At 43.5% G+C, this 23523-nt stretch overlaps 1 protein-coding gene across 3 annotated transcripts in view; it reads left to right on the top strand.

Annotated features, from left to right (window-relative positions):
* The window catches only part of LOC111217493 (RNA binding protein fox-1 homolog 3-like), a 284790-nt gene that overhangs the window by 137540 nt on the left and 123727 nt on the right, over positions 1-23523 (top strand). For all 3 annotated transcript variants that reach the window (XM_022739388.1, XM_022739389.1, XM_022739390.1), the window contains exon 3: positions 15159-15268. In XM_022739388.1, coding sequence (XP_022595109.1) covers positions 15159-15268 — 110 coding nt within the window. The remainder of the gene's footprint in view (positions 1-15158; positions 15269-23523) is intronic.

Consider the following 23523-nt stretch of genomic DNA (forward strand, 5'->3'; position numbering starts at 1 on the left):
TGTATGTGTGTGTTTGTGTGTGTGTGTGTGTGTGTGTGTGTGTGTGTTTTCTCTACAGCACTCCCCTATGCACTTTGTTCCTTGGTATCTTTTGCCGGGGAACTTTGTGTGACATTAGTATTCCAACAACATCGCGGGGGTCATGCGATCTACACCCCACTCCCTCCCAGCAGTGCGTCTTGTTGCACCCTCTCCCTCCTCCCCCTTTCTTCCTCTCCCCTTCCCTCCCCTTTCTCCATTTTGTGGGCTGCAGCACTGCTTTAACTAGAAGCACGGGGAACAAATAAAAATAGATGGGCAAAGTTGTGAGATGTGAGCCCTGAGGGACGCACTGTACGGATATACATTTTCTGTGAGCATTTGGAGCGGCCCTTCTCGTCAAAGAATATTACCCCCCCCCCTCCACATCCCACCCTCGTCCACCCCTCCCCTCACCCTACCTCACCCCTCCCATCTTTGGATCACGGCAGTAATTCAATTGGGGATAGACAAGAGCAGGATTTCCTTGATGCTTTTTTTCCTTTCCCTATAAACGGGTTGTCTGGCTGTCAGCATTGATAATGCTAGCTGGTGCACACTGCGGCTAACTCTACCCAACCCGCGCTGCCATTTTCCATACTGCTCCAGCATTGAGGAGCTTCTCCATGATTTACTCTATGCTTGTCTGCCCATCTGGCTTTTTTTTTTTTTTTCTTTCTTTCCCATTGGCTCTCCCTCCAGAGGACTCAGCTGCCCGTCTCTCATTCTCCAGCACTGATCTGTTTTTCTGTTTGACAATCTAAGCATTGTCCATCTGATACGTCTGTGTGTCTACGGCTATCTTTCCATCTGCGGAGATGGGAATGAAATGTGATCTGACAGGAGGTTGGATTTACTGTATGCTATCTTACAGTCACTCCGTCACCCCTGATCTCAGCTCTCTGTTTGAGTATGCGAGCTGATCCATCCTCCGGCATATCTGATCAGTGAGGCAGGGTTAAGTTATGGTCAGAAATAAGTCGATCCACATCGGGCCGTCCGGCGCAGCAGGTACTCCGAAGCCATTCACATCATCAGTCGGCTAACAAGGGGCCCACGTAAGCAGCTGATGTGCAGGCTGACAGGTGTGATCGACCAAAAACCTCAACGCCAAGTGTGGTCGGTTTCCTCTGAGCGCTTCATCTTTGAGATTTTATTCTGACAGTTTCTTGACAGTGTTGACTTCAAAACTGTTTCTACCACTCAAGACGTGCTGTTTTCATTTCCTGAAATGTTCAACATCGTGTTAATGGGTGTCAGGAACGTGCGCTTAAAGGCATGCAACTTAGTTTTTCTTTTGTCACAATAATGATAGGAAAGAGCAAAGATCAAGTGGAATTTCAAAAAAAGTTCACACGAGGGCAAATGAGACCATAGTGACCAGCAGCATGTCTCATAGTTTGTTATGTTGACCGAATAACAACATCTGTCATCAGTCTACTTCTGTGAGCACTTGTGGATGAGTTCATTAGAATGAAGATTAGAAAGGCTAGAACTCGTCATGTGCCTAAATAATACACAGCGTATCTCGGCCGAGATTTCAATCATAATATTTGTCCTGTCATTTTACTGCAATATAATTCTGCAGTGTTACAACTTGCCCCTAGAAACTGCATCCTGTCCTTACCCCCGTGCAGTGGCAGTGTGCACACCTGTAGCTGTGTTTTTCCCGCTCTCTCGTCTCTTCAGCATCACTGCGCTGACTCAGTTCTGAGGCTGCAGAAGAAGAAGAACAGGAGCAACACATACAAGTGTTAAAAAAAAAAGTTTTATATTTTGATTATTTGCATTAGCTAGCCAAATAGGCAGCTAATACGAATATGGGGCTGCCCCAAAAACTAGTAGCTAGCTAGACTAGCCGAATTTAATATCAGCTGAGCTAGCACCTAGCTACAGCGCCCCTGCTTGAACAGTGAACACACACTGTCTGATAACTCTGTACGAGCCCAAAGGAGAGTCCACAGCTGTTACCGGCTCATTGGCTGACCAATTACAATTCAAGGCACACCGGGGTTGTACCACTTGAGGAGTGGCCGCTCATTTACCCCCCCCCCCCCCCCCCCCCACTGCAAAAATAGACTTGGTTGCGGCTTGCACGCTGGGAGAGACAGTGGGCCATGAGCGTGCAGTTTATGCTGGCCGGATGGTGCAGCAAGGTAACCTACTTTTACACAACGCCTACACAATAATCAGTCCGGCGCTAAAACGCTAACAGGACCACCAGGAATTCTCCTGACCCTCCTGATTACCACTGCGCTACTGCATTCAGTCATTAGCCTTATCCTTTCAGGGTCGCGGCGAAGAGAGGGGAGGGCGGGGTGGAGCCAATCACAGCTAACATTGGTATACCTTGAACAGGTTGCCAGCCTATCACAGGGCTGACATATAGAAACAAACAACCTTTCGCGCTCACGTTCACACCTACAGGGCAGTTTAGAGTCGCCAATTAACCTGCATGTCTTTGGACTGTGGCGGGAACCTGGAGGAAGCCCACGCAGGAGAACGGGCAAACTCCTTTCTATTACATTAAACAAGAGGTAACTAACTTTGTCCGGCAGTACCAGCACTCAACATGTTACGGAAGTCTCTGCAGCTCCAAGTGAATAGTAATTAAGGTTTTAGTGATAAAAAGGCATTCCACATGATAGCTTTTCATCAGAATGTGGTTGGATAATAATATCAGAGCACTGAAAACATCTAAATCTAGTCTTAATCGTCATAGATCTGGATGTTTTATCAGATAGAGTCACAGAGCGAGGCAGGGATCCAAAACAAAACCGTTAAATGAAGAGCAAGATGGAGAGCGAGAGAGAGAGAGAGAAAGAGAGCGAGAGAGAGAGAGAGAGAGTAATAGGCTGCATCAGAGTGGTGAGGAAGCTAATGCCTCTTGAGACTGTTTGTAAGTGAGGGAGGCCTTTGGATGGCGAGCTGACTTCAGTATGTGCATTACTCAGCCACATAAATCTGGGAGCCCCCGCCTCGCCTGCCTGCTTTGGTTTGGCTTTAATTACCTGAGCTATCCTGCACTCACCACCAGCACTTCTCTAATGGGGCTGCCTCGCTCGGGCATCACTCACACTCAGTCCGGCCAGCTGGCAGGATGGCCTGGGGGGGGGAGCCTGGCCCTCCTATTATAACTCCAAGTCTGTGCCCTAACACACCTGTAGTCCTGTAGTGTGTGTGTGTGTATGTGTGCGTGTGTGTGCGAGCTTGTATGTGTGGCTGTCCATCTTCTCTCAGCTGTCACACAAACTAACTTTTGCAAGAGGGACAACGTGACGTTAAGATTCCTCATGTAAACATTCCTAAAATATGAACTGTTGCCGTTTTTTTATTGGAGCTGGCGCCGACCAAGACTGTCCACTAATTTGGCTTTCCATTACACCGTTAAGTATCTGATTAGTTATGTGTCCTTGGGGGGGTTTTTTGCTGTCAGTCAGTGACATGTCATGGCAGCCCCACCACTTGTCAAGTATGTCTGCTTTCATTCTCCTTGTGTACAGCTGCCTAACAATGTGCCAAGAGCTTTCAGCGCTGACTTAAAATGCATCAGACCTTTTTGTTCCCCCGCGTGAAAAGACACCGAGAAAGACTTGGTATGAGCTCCTCGTGTCCTGGCGGCCGTTGAATGACTCGCGGTGACCTTGGAGATTATTGCTATACTAGACAGAAAAAATGCTATATGTTTGTCAAGAGCTGTCTGTCATCAATGAGCTTTTGTGTTGGCTATCGATCGGCTCCTGGGCAGGACACCGGGGTTGATGGATGCACAACAAACAGACTCTGCATTGCCAGCTAGCCGCCCAGCCAGCGGCCCCCCCTCATGATGGGATGTCAAGTCCGCTCGCCCCTCATGCTCGCGCTTCCTCCCCCCGATGTGAATTCACCCCACCCTCGGCCTGATGCAGAACTGAGCTGTGTCCCTAAATGGCGATTCATTAGTAAACATGGAGTAGATTACTGTAGTTTAGCCCTGCTACTTGTGCGTCGATAACAGGCCCTGATTGCTTTGTAAAATGTTGCGAGCTGCTAGTGAGAGCTGTGCCAATGTATCTGCAGCATGCACATATAAAGATAACAACACAATTCCCCTATCAGTTGACCTGGTTTCTCTTCAGTTAGCAAGCTCCAGCCTCCAGGGTGCAATTGAGAGCGCCTTGGTCCGATACTGGATACAACACAAATGCCAGGCGCAATGCAACAGTCATCATCCCCTGTGATTTTGGCTATTTTTCAGGAAGTTAACTACCACTGCTACATTATTCAGCCTCTGTCTCTCACACAAGAGAGAATGGCATTAAAGTTAATTTCGGTGCAGCTCCAGCTGGTGCTGTTGCATGCACAAAGAAAGCTGCATTGTTATGTATTTTTATTGTATGAGGGGCAGCAGCAGCAGCAGCAGCAGCAGCAGCAAGAGGCATCCTGTTGGAAAATCAGCAAAACGCTGTAGTGAAGTGTTTGTTTGCTTCTCTTGACTGGGTTTAACCCTGCCTGGCTGCTAAGCGTGGATATGCTATGAGGTCGGACTGATCGATCTGCTTTGATATTTCGTAGACCCTCACTCAGCTTCCACCAGTATGAGCTGCTGCTGCTGCTGCTGCTGCTGCTGCTGCTGTCCAGTATCTCCCAGGTGCAGGGATTTCTAATGCGATCCACCTGTGGCCGCTAGAGATCTTAGACAAACAGGCGTCATCAGCCGTCAGTCACGGACACCAACACCCAAACACACACACCCAAACACACACACGGACACAGACACACACACTCACACCTTCTACCCAAACAAATCAGGGAGCAGCAATTGACCTCCACAGTTAAACACCTTACAAAATAGAAAACATCACAAAATATAAACAGTGAAATTTTACCGCCTGTAACCATCTTTCTTTGTACTTTTACTGTCACATTATCCTGAACATCTGGGCGAAGAGTGTGTGCCACTAAAAGCCTGTGTGTAATTTCACAGGCTCTGTTTGTGTGTGTGTGTGTGTGTGTGTGTGTGTGTGTGTGTGTGTGTGTGTGTGTGTGTGTGTTTCACCGGTGCTGGACTGGATCCAAATTGATAACAATTTTTCTGAGTTTGCAGACTCAATAACACTTAGACGGATACAGGAAAACAACAACGCCGGACATGGAGGGGAGGTCTGGCAGATTACAGGAGATTTGTCGGCCCCTGGGAGTTTTCACTCAGCTGAGGTTGACAAAGCAGAGCTGATGTAGGTTACTGGAAAAAGAATAAAAGGCCTTTTTGGAGGAGAAATCGTTCATGTATACAGGCTTGTGCATGAAAAATTTTTTTTTTTTTTTTTTTTTTTGAAATTTCTTTGTCCTTTTCCTTTTCAACACCCTCTCTCCTCATCTTTGTGCACCAAGGGTAGAACATCAATGAATAATTCATCAGTCAAATCCAAAAATCTATGAAATAAAATCATTTGTTGCCCTGTAGTGTGCTTGACAGAGAGATTGTTTATAAGGGTGGTAAAGCAGGACTCAAGCGTTGGTAACAATCAATAATCTGATAGAATCCTGAGGCCCTCGCTTGTTGCCAACGCACATCCAGACTGAAACATCAAAACAGCTTTTGGTTTCTCTCGTCTCACTTGTGACTCCAGAACATTTCAAGAAGGGCAGTTCACACATTTTTTTTTTTTTTTTTCATTGGTCGTTTTGTATTTGCATTATTTATTTATGCACTACAAAAAAAAAAAAAAAAATTATCATCTTGAGGTTGTCATTAGCTGCACTATGTTGCGATGATGCTGAGAACAATTAGGATAATACTGCCGTGACCGATCGTAATGGTGATAATGATAATGAAGAGATAATGATAAGAGGGAATGGAAATGACTGTGGCAAATAGGGTTGCTGTTTTTAGTGCGATTCCACGACAGCAACAACACACTTTTCTTACACCAATAATAATAATTAGTATTATAATGATGATGTTGCGAGCACAATCGCCCTCCTTCCCCTTCATCCTCGCTGCTCCCCACTGGGGAAGGGAGGGGTCACGGCACAACTTCCAGTCATTACACCACCAGTTACCCCACCGCCCCACGCACCCCAGCCAATTCTAGGAGCCTGGGCCAGTGAATGGTGAACGGTGCCCGGTGCCAATGACTTATTAATCTGTGCACTGCAAGTGAACAGGCCTGTGCACTAACAAGGTGTGATTGAAGAGAGCGAGGAGCCACTTCTTAAAGAGACAGAGCGTCAAATGAAGGGGAGCGAGCGAGAGAGAGACGGATAAAGAACTGGGAAAACGGTTTCTTTATGGATCTGGCTCTGTGCATGGCAGGAACTGTTATGTTTAAAAAAAAAAAGGACTCAACAGCGCAGTGTGTACTTGTGAACCATCATCAGTTGCCTGTCTTTACCAGCCTCATTTTAGGTCCTGAAATACCCACAATAATGAAATATTTCATGCACACACACACACACACACACACACATACACAAAAAAACAAAGCAAAGAAAAAATAGACATGATTTTGTGTTTTTTCTGTCTGTTGGTTTGTTTGTTTGTCAGCAGGATTATGCAAAAACTACTGAGCCCATTTGCACCAAACTTGGTGGAGGGATGGGGCATGGACCAGGGAGGAACCCCTTATGTTTTGGGGCTGATCCAAGAATTTTTTTCACTTTAGTAAACATTGCGCAACAGCGACATTTTCCTCACTTTCTCGGGACATGATGTTCGGATCTTGATGTAAAAAAAATCAGACATGTTTATGTTGTTGAGATCTATGACTTTGTCCATTTTTGGTGAAGAGACAGAAGTGTGTAGGACTGTCTGGCCTTGGCGCAGGTGTGTGCTGTACTGAGCGACTTTCAGTTTTTTTCTGCTTTCCTACCATGTTCTGAGAAAAATCTCACAACCCCTCTGATTTAACTTGCTTTGTAGAGAGTGCTGGGGCGGGGGGGGGGGCTGGGGACGATGCTATAGGATAATATATGCTGTGGGGTTTAGCTTTCTCTTCATTGAACTAAGGGAGCTGTAGCAAACCAGGAAAAAAAAAAAAAGACCAAGGTGGACACATATGATACATCACGCAATCAAGGAAAAACAATGTTTTGCTAAGGTCAAAGATCACTTCCTCTGTGTGTCTGTGCTGTGTTTTGATCTTTATTAGCTCCCTCCTGCCTCCATTTTTTGCCCATAATAATTTAATTACAGCAGAGAAATGTACATTATTTTCACTCTAAATTCAACAACTGATCTATTAGAGCAGGGCTGTGTTATGAGGAAGAGAAGACCACCGTGAATAGTAATGGGGAGAGAGAGAGAGAGAGAGAGAGCGAGCGGTGATAGAGAGAGAATAATAATGCAGTGCGGCGCTCTACTGTACGTAGGTGGGTATACATTCTGTTGATAGAAATTGGCCCTAATCGGCCCTGTGGCTCTGCAGCAAGAAAAAAAAAGGAAAAAAAAAGAGGAATCCACTTAGCAACGTGGCTAATTTGCATAGCTTTGAAGAAAACGGGGTCTGTGTTTAGTCAGCTTAGATGGACGAAGCAGGAAGAACGTCAGAGTCTGACACTCAGCAGGAGATGAAGCAGCTGGTTGACTGTTTTTATTTTTTTTATTTATTTTTTTGTGTGTGTGTGTGTGTGTGTGTGTGTGTGTGTGTCTGTCGTTTAGGCTGGGTGGATGACTGGCTGGCTGCACTGGTGTTGCTTTGATGCACAAGGCTCCTCATCAAACTGTGTGTTTCTGAAGGTGCATAGTGATACAGGAGCTGGTGTATTTTGTGAATTAAAAAAAAGAAAAAAAGAAACAGTGCTTCCAAATGAATAGAATTTGTTGGCTACTTACGGTGTTCCTGTCAACTTAAATGCTGCATTCATATTCACTAGAAAAGCAACTTAAAAACGAGCACAGACGCTTCACATCGGCTAAAAAAGGTGTCGTTCGGTGAAAGTAAAACCCACATTCAATGGATATGATGTTATATTGTCAGCGCACAGAGTTTAAATCGTCACACGTCCGACTCTGGACTCATCCAGCCACCTTCACGTGAATGTTTGCACGTTGTTAACATCAGAGTTTGTCCTGTCTCTACCATTTATCCCATATGACATCAATGCAGCACAAGCTTCTGTAATAGATTAGAGATTTCACACGTAGGGAAACGCACTTATCGGCTTTGTTGCCGATGCCACTCTCATATCAGCATGCTGAATATGAAGCAGCAGCCAGTTAGCTTGGGTTAGCACAAAGACTAGAAACAGGGGCTATTTTTGCATGAATAAAACAAACGAGATACAAAGTGTTAATTAGTGAGTGGCCTGCTGTTTCCCCTTCGCTCTGGGTCAGTATGATAATAAAAAAATATTATCATTTATCTGTAATTTGAACAACATGTCGCATCAGAATCAATTCAGATTGAAGGCCTCCTGCAGAAACCAGTGTCACACCGCACAATAAACATGTAATCAGTCCGACTGTTTGATATCCATCATATCGGAGGTGAGCACTGACTCGACCATATTTGATTTCTCATAAAAGACCAATATACCAGCCAATCATAACACATCTGACAACCACTGCCTTCCTCTCTCTCCTGACCTCCTGTCTTCTGTCTCTGCGTCTCTTCCAGCACAGGGGGCTTTGATTTAGGATCTCTGCAAGCAGTTTATGGTGTATATATCCTAAACGGACATTTTAATAGGCTTTTCCTTTTTTCTTTTTTTCTTTTTTCATTGTATTGTGCAATGTAAGCAGTAATCATAAATTATAATAATTATAATTTGTTGCCGCCGGCTGAAAACCTTGCACAGTATCTCTGAAATGTCAAGTTTTCACAAAGAAAAACAGCCTCGTTCGGAGGTTGACCACCGCTGAATGTGTGAGAGTGTGAAAGGGTTTTTTTTTTGTTTCAAACAGCGTCCTGCAGACCTTACAGTAAAAACACCAGATTTGGGAAATAACCAGTGAAATCGTTCTCATTACGCACTGGATGGTTATCATGAGCTCGTGTTGTGCAGCCAAAAATCTGTAATGGAGGTCCCCATAGTTTCCAAAGATATCAAACATGTCAGGCTGAATATTTTGGAAACATTTATAAAATGATGCGCAAGTCATGTGGAATATTTCCATTTCATGGAATGATGCAGCCATGAAAAACACCAGCATCTCGTACTTGAGTATTTCACTCAGTGTAAACATCATGAAGCTTCAATTAGGAGCTGAAATGAGATGATACAGAATATGTATGATGCTATCAGACACTTTAATCAGAAGTGTGGATTAAAATGATTTCTCTAAAAGATGCTTATTTTGAAATAAGAAGGGAGAAACTGGATGTTGAGGGGTTAATATCATCCGTTGGTTGTTTTCTAAAGATAATGAGCAATGATACCAGGCAGATTGACCTGTTGTGTGCATTGATATATTGTTATTTTCCCAGGATAACAAAAAAAAAAAAAGGACATCTACATTTTCCCATTTTTCTTCTGCCTCTGTATTTTTTTTATTTTTTTTTTATTCATATTCAATCTCTTTGCTGTGGAAGCTGCCATCAGGCTCAGAGGCAATTTACGGTACCTTTGAACACGTCCTTAACGGTACCATCATGCGTCCATCAGTGCCACTGTGAACACGATTTTATTACTCAATTTGATTCCATACAAGGTTCATTCCCCACATTTTTTATGCATCGTGGGCTTAGCTCAGGCAGAAAATAATCTGGACAGCGAGAGCTCTGTATTACAGTTCAAACAGGATAAAGCACTGACAAATTTCGGACTGGAGGACTCGTGAACGGGGAGGACAGGGAGAAAGAGAGATTAAGAGCTACACCATTGTTTACCTCCTCCTCTAAGGTGCAGGATACTCTGTCGTTTATAAATGTTGGTAGCTGTTATTGGATACCTCGCAGGCTTTTGGGGAAAGAGGAAAGGAAAATGAAAAAAAAAAAAAAAAAAACTTTGGGAAAGACCCAGGAGGGGGTTCGATACAACTTTAATAATGCGTAGCAGGAGCTAAATGAGCCATTCTGCGGTACTTTAAAACGTCTTCCCAACCACCCACCCACCCACCCCCTCGCCACCACCACCACCACCACCACCCTCCACCTCACCCCCCACCCGGTCTCAGAGCCTGAATTATTAAAAGTGTTGTTTTCCCTTATTGCATTGCAGCAATGTGCCTCGTTGCTAGAAATGAGCCGCACATTCTGGAGTTTGAATGCTTAAAGCGACCCACCTCCAACAGCAGCGCCGGGGGAGGAGCATGCGGTTGGGGGCGCGCACACACACACACACACACACTCACACACACACGTATCTAAATAACCACCTTTAATACTGACACCACTCTCACACTCATGTGGTTTTAATCTTTTTCTTTTATAAAGTAAATATCAAGCAGGCTGTGAACAGACAGATTTGTGAACTGGATCTGACTGTATTATTTATTATACTCCCAGGGGTGCAACTAACAATTATTTCCATTGGCCAATAATCAATAAGTCTATTAAATTGGGAAAAATGCCAATCACAATTTCCTAAAGCCTACAGCGATGCCATTATCATCATCATCATCATCTTGTTTTCAGTCCCAACCCCGAACATATTCTGTTTACTGTCAAATTAGTGAAAGATATTTGATATTTTTTGTTTTTAAAATTGTTATCAAAACTCATCATTTCAGATTAGTTTTATTCTTATATATTATTTTCTTCCAAATAACTACATCTCTAACAGCCATTAAGGTTGTTGGGTTTGTTTTTTACACCAACTCAGATGAGCTGTAACTGTTTTATGGATTGTTATAAAAAAAAATAATAAAACTTTAAAAAAATATAAGATACTGGCCACACTGTAGAAAAGATTTCTCATCTTATCAGGTTGTAGTTTAGTCTTTAAATTTAGATTTTCCTTAAATGAAACAAATCTGCCGTCTAGTTCATCTCTAAGGAACATCAAACTGTTTCTGAAATCAGGTCCAGTGTTCCCCTCTTCATCTGCAGCGATCTCCTTGATTCTTGTTTCAGGACGCCACTTCTCATCTATAGAAAACTACTGGAAGCAGGTCAAACTCTTCTCATTGAACCGGCAGATTTCTTTTTTCACTTGTTTTAAGGAAGGAAGGACACAAATATGGACAGAGATGACTTCATGAGATCAAGAGTTTTGCAGTGCAATCAATGCATGATACAGATGTGATGCATCTTCTTGATTTACACACAGTTTGTGATGTAATAGTTATAATGAATGCTGCACTTTGCGCCTGAACCGATTCTAATTGAACAAGTTCTCATTTATGTTTGCGTCTTTTATAAAAGTTTGAAAAACGGTGAAGTTTAAGGTTGAATCTTGGCACTTAAAATAATTTATAAGCATTAAAACCTGAAATATTGGTAACTGCATCAGCCTTGAAATCTATGTTGGCCAAACTCCCCATGTACGTCTACACTGACATAAAAAAAAAAAAAAAAAAAAGCTCTGACTTGCAGCCAAAAGAAAATTGAGCCAGACTCAACAAGGCATCACTCACTTAATAAAACAATACTCTCTCCATCCATTCTTCAGGTATTGTTGTTAAAATAACTGGAAGCCTGTAGTTAAATGTTTTATTCTGAAATTCAGGTTTCCAAAAATAGTCAAAGTTGTAGATAATGCAAAGTGAACTGCAGGTTGCATTCCCCCACCCCTCCCTGCAAGCCACACACACCCCCACACACACACACACACACACACACACACACACACACCAACGCAAATTTTAATCACACAGTTAATAATTAATCAGAGGTTGGGCTCAATACTGTCGATTCTGCAGATGAGAGAACACCCAACTGCTGAGAAGGGCCCTAAAAAAATAAAATAAAATAAAATAAAATAAATAAAGATGATAAAAAGTTCATCATGAACCAATAAGCAACATGTCATCAGTTTAGGTTTGATTTCATCCAATGGAGGAGAAACACAGATGCTGCAGTGGCTCAAACACGCAGAGTTGAATCCATTTCTATAACCAAAAATAAAATAATGAATAAATAAAAAGCCACTGTCTCTGCAGCTCCACAGAGGTAGAGAAAGGGAAATGAAGCTGTCTCTTCTACGTGACATTTTCTACATGCAAATATGAATAAATGTGATTATTGTGCTCTGTTCACTGCATGTAAACACCATGAACACCATAACAAACTCATTACAGAAGAATAGGTCAGGGATGTGTCTTTGTTTGTCCACTGTGTTGTCCAACAGTAAAAAAAAAAAAAGAAAGAAAAAAACCACCCCGCACATTGATTTTAATGTACTGCACTACTCTGGAATTGATCATAACAAACACCAATGATCGTTTTCTTCCATTTATTTATTCCCAGTGATGCATTAAATATTTGCCAATGCTGTTTCTTTATTAGCCTCTCTGTAGTCCCTCTGCATGCTCTGTGTGTTCCCAGTGTTGCAGCAGAAAGCGGAGTGTTTACCCAGCTGTAATTACAACATGCACAATGACCTCATTCTGCTGTGTCAGTCGCAGTAATGTATAGCCCTTGATCTTAAACTGCAAAGAAAAATGGTATGCACTTATTTTCAATATGCTGACTACATTCCCGGCATTTTTTAGACATGGCCGTGACGGCAGATCAGAATTTGATATAAGCACTGGTGCTCCTATTCATCTGACAAGGTCTCTCCGCCTTAATATGCATTCAATAATGTGAAATGATATTAGCTGTAGGAGCTCATTGACTGTGCACTCGGGGTCTCACCGTGTCTCTCCGTCTCTGTCTGTATCATGCTCTTTATCTGTTCCTCTTCCTCTCTCTCTCTCACGACAACACACAGGGTACACAGAAGAAATGGAAAAAAAAAAAAAAAAAGGGGGGGGGGGGGGGGTTTGAACCGCAGATAGCAACAGCAGCAGAGCAATCACACCGAAGAAATGCCCCCCACGCCTGGCCCATTAATAACAGTAATACGCACACCGCGCCCAGGCCAGCACTGCCGAAAGCGCCACTGACACTTTAATGGGCATTTTTTACTTTTGTTTTTAAATAATGCATGTGCTGCTTGTCAGCACTGTTTCACTCCACCCCTGGTGTGCCTTTGCAGCGTTCCTTTGTGCAGAAATTACAATGGGGACCTGTGTTTTCTGTGCTTGCTCCATAAGCTGCATTCATCACATACATGGGGACGTCAGTGTGCAGTACATCACCCTCTCGGGGACGCGTGTGTGGGCACGCATGCACGCGTGTTTGTGTTTGTGGAGGCCGCTCATTGGCGCCGAGCTAATTAAGGGTGTCTTTGAGAGGATGAACTGCGTGCTGAGGCGGCGCTGGACAGGACTTATACAGGAGGGCTGATGCGATACCTTTCACAGGAGGCTGGACGTTATGTCACAGTTGTCGCGTGTCTGTCAAGCGTCATGCTACTGTTACATTTATTTAAAGCCTCACAGAGCCGAAGTGCAACTGGAACTCCTGGGTTCTGATCCACTATAAATCCAGTCCTATAAAATTATTGAACAGTATGTCATGTGGTTCACTCCACATACACACACACACACACACACATATATATATATATATATGTGTGTATATGTGTGAGTTCATTTAATATTTATGTTTTTAGCATTTCCCGCAAACCTCAGGACTTTTGTAGGTTAAAGGTCCTCTGAAGGCAGCTGAGTGGAGAGCTATGAGAGTGGGCAGGGAGGGCCAAAAAGCTAAGATGTTTCTTTTTTAGATTTTTAGAGATTACAGGGAAAATATTGAAAAAGTAACTTTAAAAGAAGAGGATCAGTGGATACAGTCGCCGGGCAGAAACCAAGGAACAAACCAACCAAAGTTAAACAAAGAAAAATCTTGATGAAACAAATCATGACGGATCAATAGTTTTGTAGTTTTGATGATGTAATGATTCTCATTCAAATCTGGTCAGTTATTTCTTTATTCCTGTATTTTTGAACTTGATTATATATGCACTCATCGTCAAGTGAAGGATTGCTTTGTGTTGTGGACTAACCTCCTGCTTCCTGTTGCTGTGTTTGAGTAAAGTCGCTGTTTGCTTGTGTACCTGCTGTAAACGGAGAACATTATGGCTTTATTTGCATCGTGATCACACATTCGCCACAGCTTCTAATCTGTTCTGGAGCCGACCCAAGGACGCATTTACGTGCAGCAAGAGCTTTGTGGGAGATGTAGTATTTTTGAAGCCAACAAATACTTGAAACTGTTGTATCGCGTACTGTAGAAGATACTTCTACTGAGAACACCTAGAAAAACAGAAGGAAGAAAAACGCTGAATCCTTTTAGCTGACAGATATCAGCGGCAGCAGCAACGACAAGTTACAGACGAAAACATAAAGCATTAGTAAAATTATGAGTTAATCACAATGGCAGCATCACTTGCTTGGGTTAACAACTCTATAAGCATTATTGAATACGGGCCTGGGGGGGGGGGGGGGGGGGGGGGGCTGCAAATAATGTAATCCTCCTCAATCCGCCTCAACATTCCTCCTGTGTAAACACTTTTAAGATCCTAATATCAGCGCAGAAACAGTTGCTTGTCTTGTAACAGGAGTGCGTAAAAATAAAAAAGAGAGAACAATAAAACGCTATCATGTTACATTTTTACAATGTTTGTGCCTCTGTAAAGCTGCTTTACTATCACTCAGACTAATTTTAACTTTTTTGATGGTAAACTCTGAAGTGTCACTTGTTTTTGGGCTTGTGCAAAAAAAAAAAAAAAAAAAGAGAGCGCTTCTACAACGCGAACGCTTTTAATGTGACGACGAAGCGCTTACAGACACTTGGTGCTTTTTTCAAGGTGTTTCTCTCCGTCCTCTCACTTCATGCTACAGTTTTGTTATTTTACTGTTGTTAGATCAGCTTCACTCAGTTGTGCAACTTTATTGATTCTAGACAGGCTACCTATCCGTATTCGTCATTACATGTAAGGTCAATAAACCTCCGAAATCAATATTTATAACAATCGATGCTGCATTCTCTATTATTTCTCTTCCTGTGCAATGATTTCCTTTGATTGAATTTGCCTTTTTTTTTTTTTTTTTTTTTTTTTTTTTTTTGTTCAGCGTAGTGTCTGGCTGCTGGAGTGCATGCACTTGCCCCTTGCTGCTTCCTGTCCGTTTCAATGACGCCTGGCTGTGTTTCTCTGTGTCCCTGCAGGAAACACGTTGTGTAAGTCAGGAAGCATTGCTGTCTTCGGGAACGTGGTATACAGCGGACTGCTGAACGATCACCTCTGGCATTTGGGAGTGCCCCTCTTTACAAGACTGGTAAGAGCAGCAGGCCCCTCTGTGCACACTTACCTCCATTTTGTCGGAAGAGTTTCATGCAGTTGGGTTGAACCCAAACAGGCTTCAGGTGCTGAATTCCCCCAAGTCCCTAATGGGCTGCTTTTGATGCCTGCTCTGTTGACATGTGTTGGTTTAAGTTATACTCAGGATGTGACAGTCGTCTGCTGTGGATGTAAGACTAGGGAAGCCCATCATATCTTAGCATCTTGTTTCATATCAGACTTTTTAAAAGGTTTTCTGTGCTCTCTGAAGGCTCGAGCTTCAGGTAGGGAAGTCCCATGTGAGGCATAACAAAGATGTGTTTCCGCAAGCCCTAAAACACAGGTGAAGCCGTTCTGTGTATGGACTCATATTTCCCCCGTTGAGGCTGGCCTGGTGTCTAGTTTCCACTGAAAAAAGGTCAACCAAATAATTCATGAAATGTAGTGTTATGACAACAGCTTTAAAAAATGACAAGGTTTTAATTAAGAGCTGGGTTAAATGAAGTTCTGTGTTCAGAGTCGATGATAAATGTCTGTCTTTAGTTTGTTTTGCACTGACTCTCACTGGTGCCGGGATGTGAGATTCTAGTGAACGCCTAGTTGAAACCACAAGGACCGCAGAGCAGTTTTCCTAAAGAAAAAAGAAATTCAGCACAGCACTTTTTCTTCCTGTTAATTACCCTCTTTCGAAGCGGGTCGCAAGTTTTCATCAATGTTTATTATTGATGAAATCTGTCGTTGTAGCTGTCATTTATGAGTCGGGAATTACTGTTGATTGGTGCACAAGGGTTGCATATAATTGGGTTACATTAAATAGATAATTCAGCTGATCTCATAAATGTCTAATGTGAAGGCTTGTTTGATTATCAATTAATGTCAAACGGAGATGCAAGAGAGGCTGTTAGGATTCCAGTTGGGTTTGCTTGTGTTCCAGTGAAATATATATATATATATATATATACTATATTTGATATAATACACTGTATGTGTTAATGAATTCAAAGTAAAACTCAAGCGTGCATGCACTGACACACATTATACACTGTAGCCAATAAACAAGTCTTTGAAAGATCTAACAAATGATAAAGACATCAAACATGACAGCTGGCAGAGATTTCAATTAAACAGAAATTTTACATGTCCACCTGTTCTCATGAAGAGCACGCAGAAACAAAACTGATATTTTCATGTTTCAAAAGTCAGTTCACTGCAGCGTTTTGAAAACATGGTATTTAATAGTTCTTTGGAATTATTGACGTAGAAACAAATCTCAGTCTTTAAGGGCTTTGTCTTACCCTGATGATGTCATAGTGATGTAATCAGGGTTATGGCATCATGGGCCTGCAAACACATGTTTTAACGGAAAGCCTGCATTACAATCAGGAGATTTAGATATGAGGGTGATATACTGCAACTTATTTTCAGACAGGTCCCAGTATTTCTACAGCAGCATGACGCCAACATACAAAGGGTTAATATGAAGGTGTGCATGAACACATGGATCACACACACACACACACACACACACACACGTTTCTCATGTTGGGAAGACAGCTAACAACCGCTGTCATCGCGTTTACATCCTCTGCGCCCCACATTGGACCGCTGAGTAACGGCTGAGCTCGCAGGCTGCAGCAGGCGCTCGTCAGAGTGGAAGGTACGACGTCCCGCCGTGGCGGAAAGGTGTGGCCTCGTGTAGCACTCGGCGTGCCTGCTGCCGTCACAACAGGTCCGCCCGGCAGTGGTATCAGCATGACATGCAGCAAGCCTTCACATCCCCAACACACAGCCCCTAATTACCGCACAGCCCTGCCAGTTTGCAGCCCTGGGCCAGTATTGCCTGCTCAATGCCGAGATGTAAACACTGCATTATTAACACTGCATACAGTCTGTGCACACGGCTATGTTTAATACACTCCACGTATGTCTGCACGGAGGCGTTACTTTAGTAGGATTCTTTACGTGGAGCCATATGATAGATTTATTGTTTTACACACAGTGAGCTCCAAAATCAGCAGATGGGCGATTTGCTGCGTATAGTGTAATGTATGCTTACAAATGATGTTTAATGATGTCTTCCAGGGCCGGGAAGCAAAACATTACCGTTTTCAAGGCTAAATATGCAGGCTATGTCAGAAAGCTGGAGTTAAATCAAATAAGGAACATCGTGTATTTTTTCTTGTTATTTTATGCATATTTATCGGCTGTCAGGATGGTCTTGATGGTATAGCACAATTTCCCATCATGAAGGTCTAAATGCCCCTTCACACTATCAGAATTAAACAGTCTGGAGGAGGACATGTGGATCTTTTATGTATTTATTTGTCTCGTTGGCTTTAAAGCGGTCACATTTGAATATGTTGACTCTAAAAATTCTTGAATAAGCCAATTAAACTCACAGTGTATAAAACTCCCCCAGGTGCTTAAAACTGTTCAGTATAAGTAAGAATAATAATAAGACGTGACTTTAGTCCTATATTTAGCTATAGCTCTGGCTGTAACATGAAAACCAGAGGTCACATAACCAATAAAGCTAACATGCAACATGTACATGAGTGACAGCCACTAGTCACTCATATACTTTACTATATTTTAAAGGTCCCATATAGTATAGAGGCAGATGTCCATGTGTTGTTTGATTATAAAGCAGGTCTAGGTTCTATATTAATACTGTGAAAGTATCAAAGCCTCAGTCCACAGAGAAATGCACACAGCCTGTATTCAGAAACTGAGCCTTAAAACCAGCTGTCAGGACTTCTGGAACTTTGTGATGTCACAACAAAGCAGTCACCACTCTCATTCATGTCCGAAGCCCCGCCCACCTGGATCCACCATCCAGCCTTGCAGGATTGGGTCTCTCTGAGTGTTTACCTGAAATCTGCCATATTTTTATTCAATCACTCAAAAAACAGTCAGCCAATCAGAAGAGAGGCTCAGAGCCTCCTCTCTTCTGATTGGCTCGCTGACCATGTTTATACTAGAGCTCCAGAGAGAAGCCTGAGAGAGGAGATGTAAAACTACACTGAGATGGTTTTTGGTTCTTAAAACCATAAATATATCTTCTCATCTAGAATAAAAGTAAAAAGAAAAGCAACATGAAAAACTAACTTCATTACCACAAAAAAACTGTTAATGTGCTGTAGCGATAGAAATAAGTGAAAAAGCGTACAGAGATTTATACTTCCTCTTCTTTCAGTGCTCGTAGTTCAAACAAGTATCACTCTGCACAGCCTTATTCTCATGATGAGCTGTATTTAGCATTGAAATGTCAATACCTACCTGTGGCGCTGACGAAGGCAGATAAAACGAGCGTAGCTGTGGATCCTTGTCAGCGAGTTGTAAAACGGGTCACTCCATAAAGTGAAGTGTGTGATTAAAGAAAACTAACCTGGGAGACTCAGGCTGGAGCTGCATTTCCGCCTGTCTTCAGCCAACCAGCCGGGTCTCTCACCAGCTGAGGCCAGACAGCGAAGGGCCGAGCGTTTGATGAATGAGGACGAAAGGCCAAATTAGCCATAACTATAGCCCACAACCCCACGGGGAGTTGGAGGGGTTGAGAGTGAGAACTCAGGGGAAGTGCTGCTCATTCTCTCCTCTGGAGTCTTTCTAATGACGAGATCTGAGTGTAGCTTGACAGAAGATGCTCCGTGAGTAGCAGTTCACTACAGAACAGAGGTGAGATCATCATGAAATATTAAGACAACAGATTTCGAGTCAGTGAGGGTCTGAGGCAAACGGACATTTTAGGCAGAACCAGCTCTGTGTGAGGCCTTCACTTCCTCATCTCTTTGAAAGCTCTATCTTTATAATGGATGGCAGAGTCTCCAGGGAGTGTCTAGACTATGGTGGGAAATCTAAATGGTCGGAAAAGCCACTCGCATCCTTGGTAAGCGGTGTGGAGCACGGGAGAAATGCAGCTCAGGAAGGAGACGGGAAGCAGGGAGGACTAGGTCTGCACCCTGAGCAACGCCATCTTAACCCCAACTCCATTTTTCATCTCTAATTGAAGGAGATTCCTAGAAAGGAGACATGGGGATTATATAAATTTGAAATGCCCTCAAATTCTTATTTTCTTATACCTTTTTTCCTAATCCCTCCAACCCCAAGTGCCCTTAGCTTCAGTCCATGATGCTCTCTGTCTATATCCACATCACCCCCGCCTGTCTGCTGCTTACCCTCCGGTCTCTCCCTCTTTTTTTTTTTTTTTTGCCTCCACCCTTTTTCTTTTCCTCCCTCTCTCCCCCTCAGTTATTTATGAGCAGGACTTGAAATAGACTTCAGTATTTGATAAAAGCGTGATCCTTAATCCGAGTTGCCTGAGAAGTGCATTTCATTTTTATTTCCCATCAGAGATTGATGTAGGAATGGGGCGGTTACCCACTCTGTGATTGCTAATGTAAATCCATTGGGTTCTGGTGGACATGTAAGAAAGATATGGGGGACTTGTATGTGCATGGTAATGCCACCAATAAGAGATTGTGTGTGTGCAAAAGTAATGGAAAGGCTGGATTGTGAAGTGATGGAGATGTAAGGAACGATGCATCTCTTGATTTATCCAAAGTGCAGTTCAGTCCTGAAATAAAGCGTTCATCTAAAGCGTCAAAATATTTGCAAAATCACTAATTACCATTCTTTTCCTTCCAGTCAGCCGTTTTATTTTTCAGTGTGTTCACGTGTGCCTTTCTGAAGGAGGTGGAAAAATAAAATAGGAGATAAATTTAAGATGACAGTTGCGTCATGTGAACGAGGCCCCTTGCGTGTCGATTCGCTCAAAGCCAGCTGCAAATTTAACTCGGCCTCCTCATGTGGCAATTACTGATGGGGTAACATAACCTGAATCTATCTGCTCTGTTCATTACGGCAATGTTCTCTATAGCTGGCAAATGTTCTTTAGGATCCTACAGCAAATTAGCTCATCCCCCAGGACGTCTTTTGTTTTATTGGATGATCCAGCACTAGAGGATGCCGCAAAACCACTGGAGCTCTCCGCAGCCTGCCCCGGCTGCCACAGGGTTAATATTTAAAAGCGCGAGCTCCCAGTCATGTATTGATGATATGTTTTGAAAATTGCTGAGGCAGGCTCATTGTTACAGTGCTGTCTAGAAGATAGCTAAGCCCCCCCCCCTCCACACACACACACACACACACACACACACACTCCCTCTCCTCCACCCTCCCTTTCTCCCCTCCCCCTTTACAGCCGCCAGATGGAAAACACACTAAAGCATGTAATGTAATATAGCTTGGCACACAAAGGTGTTTCACACCAACTTCATCTGGCCTCTGATCTGCCACAAAAAGGGTTTTTATCAAACACACTGCTGGTCACCAACCTATGAGTTTGCTCGCTTGCACTTGGGGGGGAAAAAAAGAAAAAAAAAAAAGAAAAAGAAAATGCACAGACACACACATGAAGACAGCGAAGCTCAGCAGCTAAAAGTAGAAAACAAGTGGAAAATAGGCTGTGCCTCCCAATTGCCTCTGGCATACTTTAAGGTTTTCTCTGAGATCCCCCAATTTTTTTTTTTTTTTTTTTTTTCTTCAGCGTTGTCTTCTTCTTCTCTTCAATGAAGTAAAACTGCCACAACTTCAGTGCAACGTATCAGTCACAGACAGTGAAAAGAAGAAAGAGGAACGATCTGTTAGTCCTCCACTATCACCAGCATCATCATCAACACACTCTCCCCCCTCCCTCCCCCGCAGAGCTCTCCACCACGACTCCCAGCTTCCTGCCTCCCCCCTCTTCCTCCCTCCCTCGCCGTGCCCCCCTCCCAACCCCACCCCCGCCCCCCCCTCCCCGGGACACTGAATTTTACAGTACCGTCTGCAGGATCCCGGTTTGTTCGGCACACTCCTCTATGCAGAGCAACACAGCTCCGGTGGAGGAACGCTGGAGGCAGCTGTCAAGCGCAGGCTGCCGCTGCTGCTGCTGCTGCTCTAGTTGAGCCTCGGTGCCGTACCGACTGATTTCACATTCACCAATAAGAGACGGCACAAGGGGGGGGGGGAGACAGAGAGAGAGAGTGAGGGAGAGAGCAGAGAGACAGAGGGAGAGTCTCGAAGTGAGTGGTGTGGAGAGGCAAGTAGAGTGGAAGAGTGTCAAAAGAAAAAAGAGGTTACAACACCTCCCCAGCTCTCTTTCCTTTTTCCCCATCTGCTTTTTTTTTTTACCCCCCCTCTTTCTTGTGTTGGCTCAGAAGAAGAAGAGGAGAAAGAAGGGGGCTTTTAAAAATTAACTGAAGAACAAGCTGCTTGTAGAGAAAGAAGCGAAAGAAGAAGTGGGGGGGGGGTAGACCTCAAGTCAAGCCCCATTGAACAGTTTAGAGGGAGGGCTGCCTCAGTCGAACAGGGATCAGTAGAGCTCTCTGTCCAAACGCTCGGACTCTTCTTGACGCCCACACTGGCTGGACTGGTCCCAGTGCACGGTCCCGCTCTCGTCTGCCCGCCTGCCCACACCTGTCCCGCTTCCACCATGATGATGTACTTTTGGGTGAGTACCGGATCCACAAAGTGTGGCTCTCTGATGCGCTCACACTGCTCCGGCATGGGCAGAGAGTTGGTCTGTGTGTGTGTGTGTGTGTGTGTGTGTGTGTGTGTGTGTATGTGTGTATGTGTGTGTGGCATATGCGCCAGAGTGTGTTTCAGTACATACAGGGGGTGTGTGTGTGTGTGTGTGTGTGTGTGTGTGTGTGTGTGTGTGTGTGTGTGTGAGTGTGTGTGTGTGTGTGTGTGTGTGTGTGTGTGTGTGTGTGTGTGTGTGTGTGTGTGCAGTGTTGCACCTCCCACATGCATGAACAGAGCTGATGGTTTTCCACTTCCATGTGTTTTATTGATGCTGGATGCTGCAGCCAGATGCTATAGAGGCCTGCGTGTACGTGTCGGATTTATCCAGCCTTTAAATGAGAGAGGATGTCGGAGTGTGATCATTACCCACACTAATACCTTTACAAGTATTGTTATTCAACTTCCACTGACAGTCAAACTACCCAGCATGCAGTATGTCTGTCATTTGAAACCATATCTCTCCAATTTACCACCGGCATCTGAAAATGAGCTGCTCAGGGTCTTCTGGGGACACATTTTGATTTCCTTGTCTGTGCCTGTGTTTCAAATGCCTTTTTTTTTTCTTTTTTTTTTTTTGTGATGTTGTTGTTTTTGTTGCCCAGATATCTCACATATCTAAGTCAGCCAGAATTCCTCCTGTTTTTGTCTTTTCATAAATTAAGCGACATTAAGCACAGAACGAGGACGATTACAGATTGCCAACTGAAGCTGCTGATTAATTCTGTTTGAGATCATGTGTGATTAGTCAGATTGGTTTTGTCTTCTCAGTGGTTTGCAGTCTCACCACAACAATACCCGCCCAGTGCTCGCTGCTTCAGCACTTACACTCGTTTTTTTTTTTTTTCCTTTTCTTTTTTTTTTTGTGCAGACCATTTTAATCCCCCACTGTTTTACAGAAATACAAAGTAAATGAAATTATTTTCTAATGCAACACATATTTCCAGCGTTGCCACTGTAATGCAGTTACAGATGTGAGTTCTGCAGACTGTGTGTGTGTCTGTGTGTCTGTGTGTGTGTGTGTGTGTATAGCTATTGATCGTGAGTTCAGATTTCTGGGGGAAAAGCATCTCTTTTTGGGGAGGTGGAAGTTACTTTACATGGATGACTCCATTATAAATGACTTAATACTTGAACCACATATTTTTTCCGCGTTCTTTTGAAGTGAGGGTAAAACATGAATAACAAAAGCATGTTAAGCATGCTATGAATGAAACAGCACTGCGTATTGATTCGGAGCTCGGATTTCTGGAGAGAGGATGTTTTGGGGCCAGAGTTACTCTAAGTGGAGAAACGAGCTCATGTTTGAACCAGAAGAAAAGTTTTCTTTTTGTCTCCAAGTAGAGTGGAAGTGACAGGAAGGTGTAGCATTTCCAAATTATGTCATAACTCAAAGAAAATAATACAGTGTGTAGGGTTTTATTTATTTTATTTTTTTTTTCTGAGGCCTCGCTCCTACACAGGCCCCGCTGATACTCAAAGCGTTTCTCCTGGGTGTTGATGCTTATTGGAAGAGTCTCCGCCGTCACCGTCTTTTTGAAGGTTTTCGCTGTGAGGTTGCAGCTCACCTTTTCTCCACCTCCAGTTTCATCACTAATTCTGCCTCCAGCCATTTGGAGCAATGACCCCACACACACACACACACACACACACACACACACACACGTGTATAGGCCGAACGGAGTGAAGCAG

The sequence above is a fragment of the Seriola dumerili genome, unplaced genomic scaffold (assembly GCF_002260705.1).
Source record: "Seriola dumerili isolate Sdu_G_001 unplaced genomic scaffold, Sdu_1.0 BDQW01000044.1, whole genome shotgun sequence".
In the NCBI taxonomy this organism is placed as follows: domain Eukaryota; kingdom Metazoa; phylum Chordata; class Actinopteri; order Carangiformes; family Carangidae; genus Seriola; species Seriola dumerili.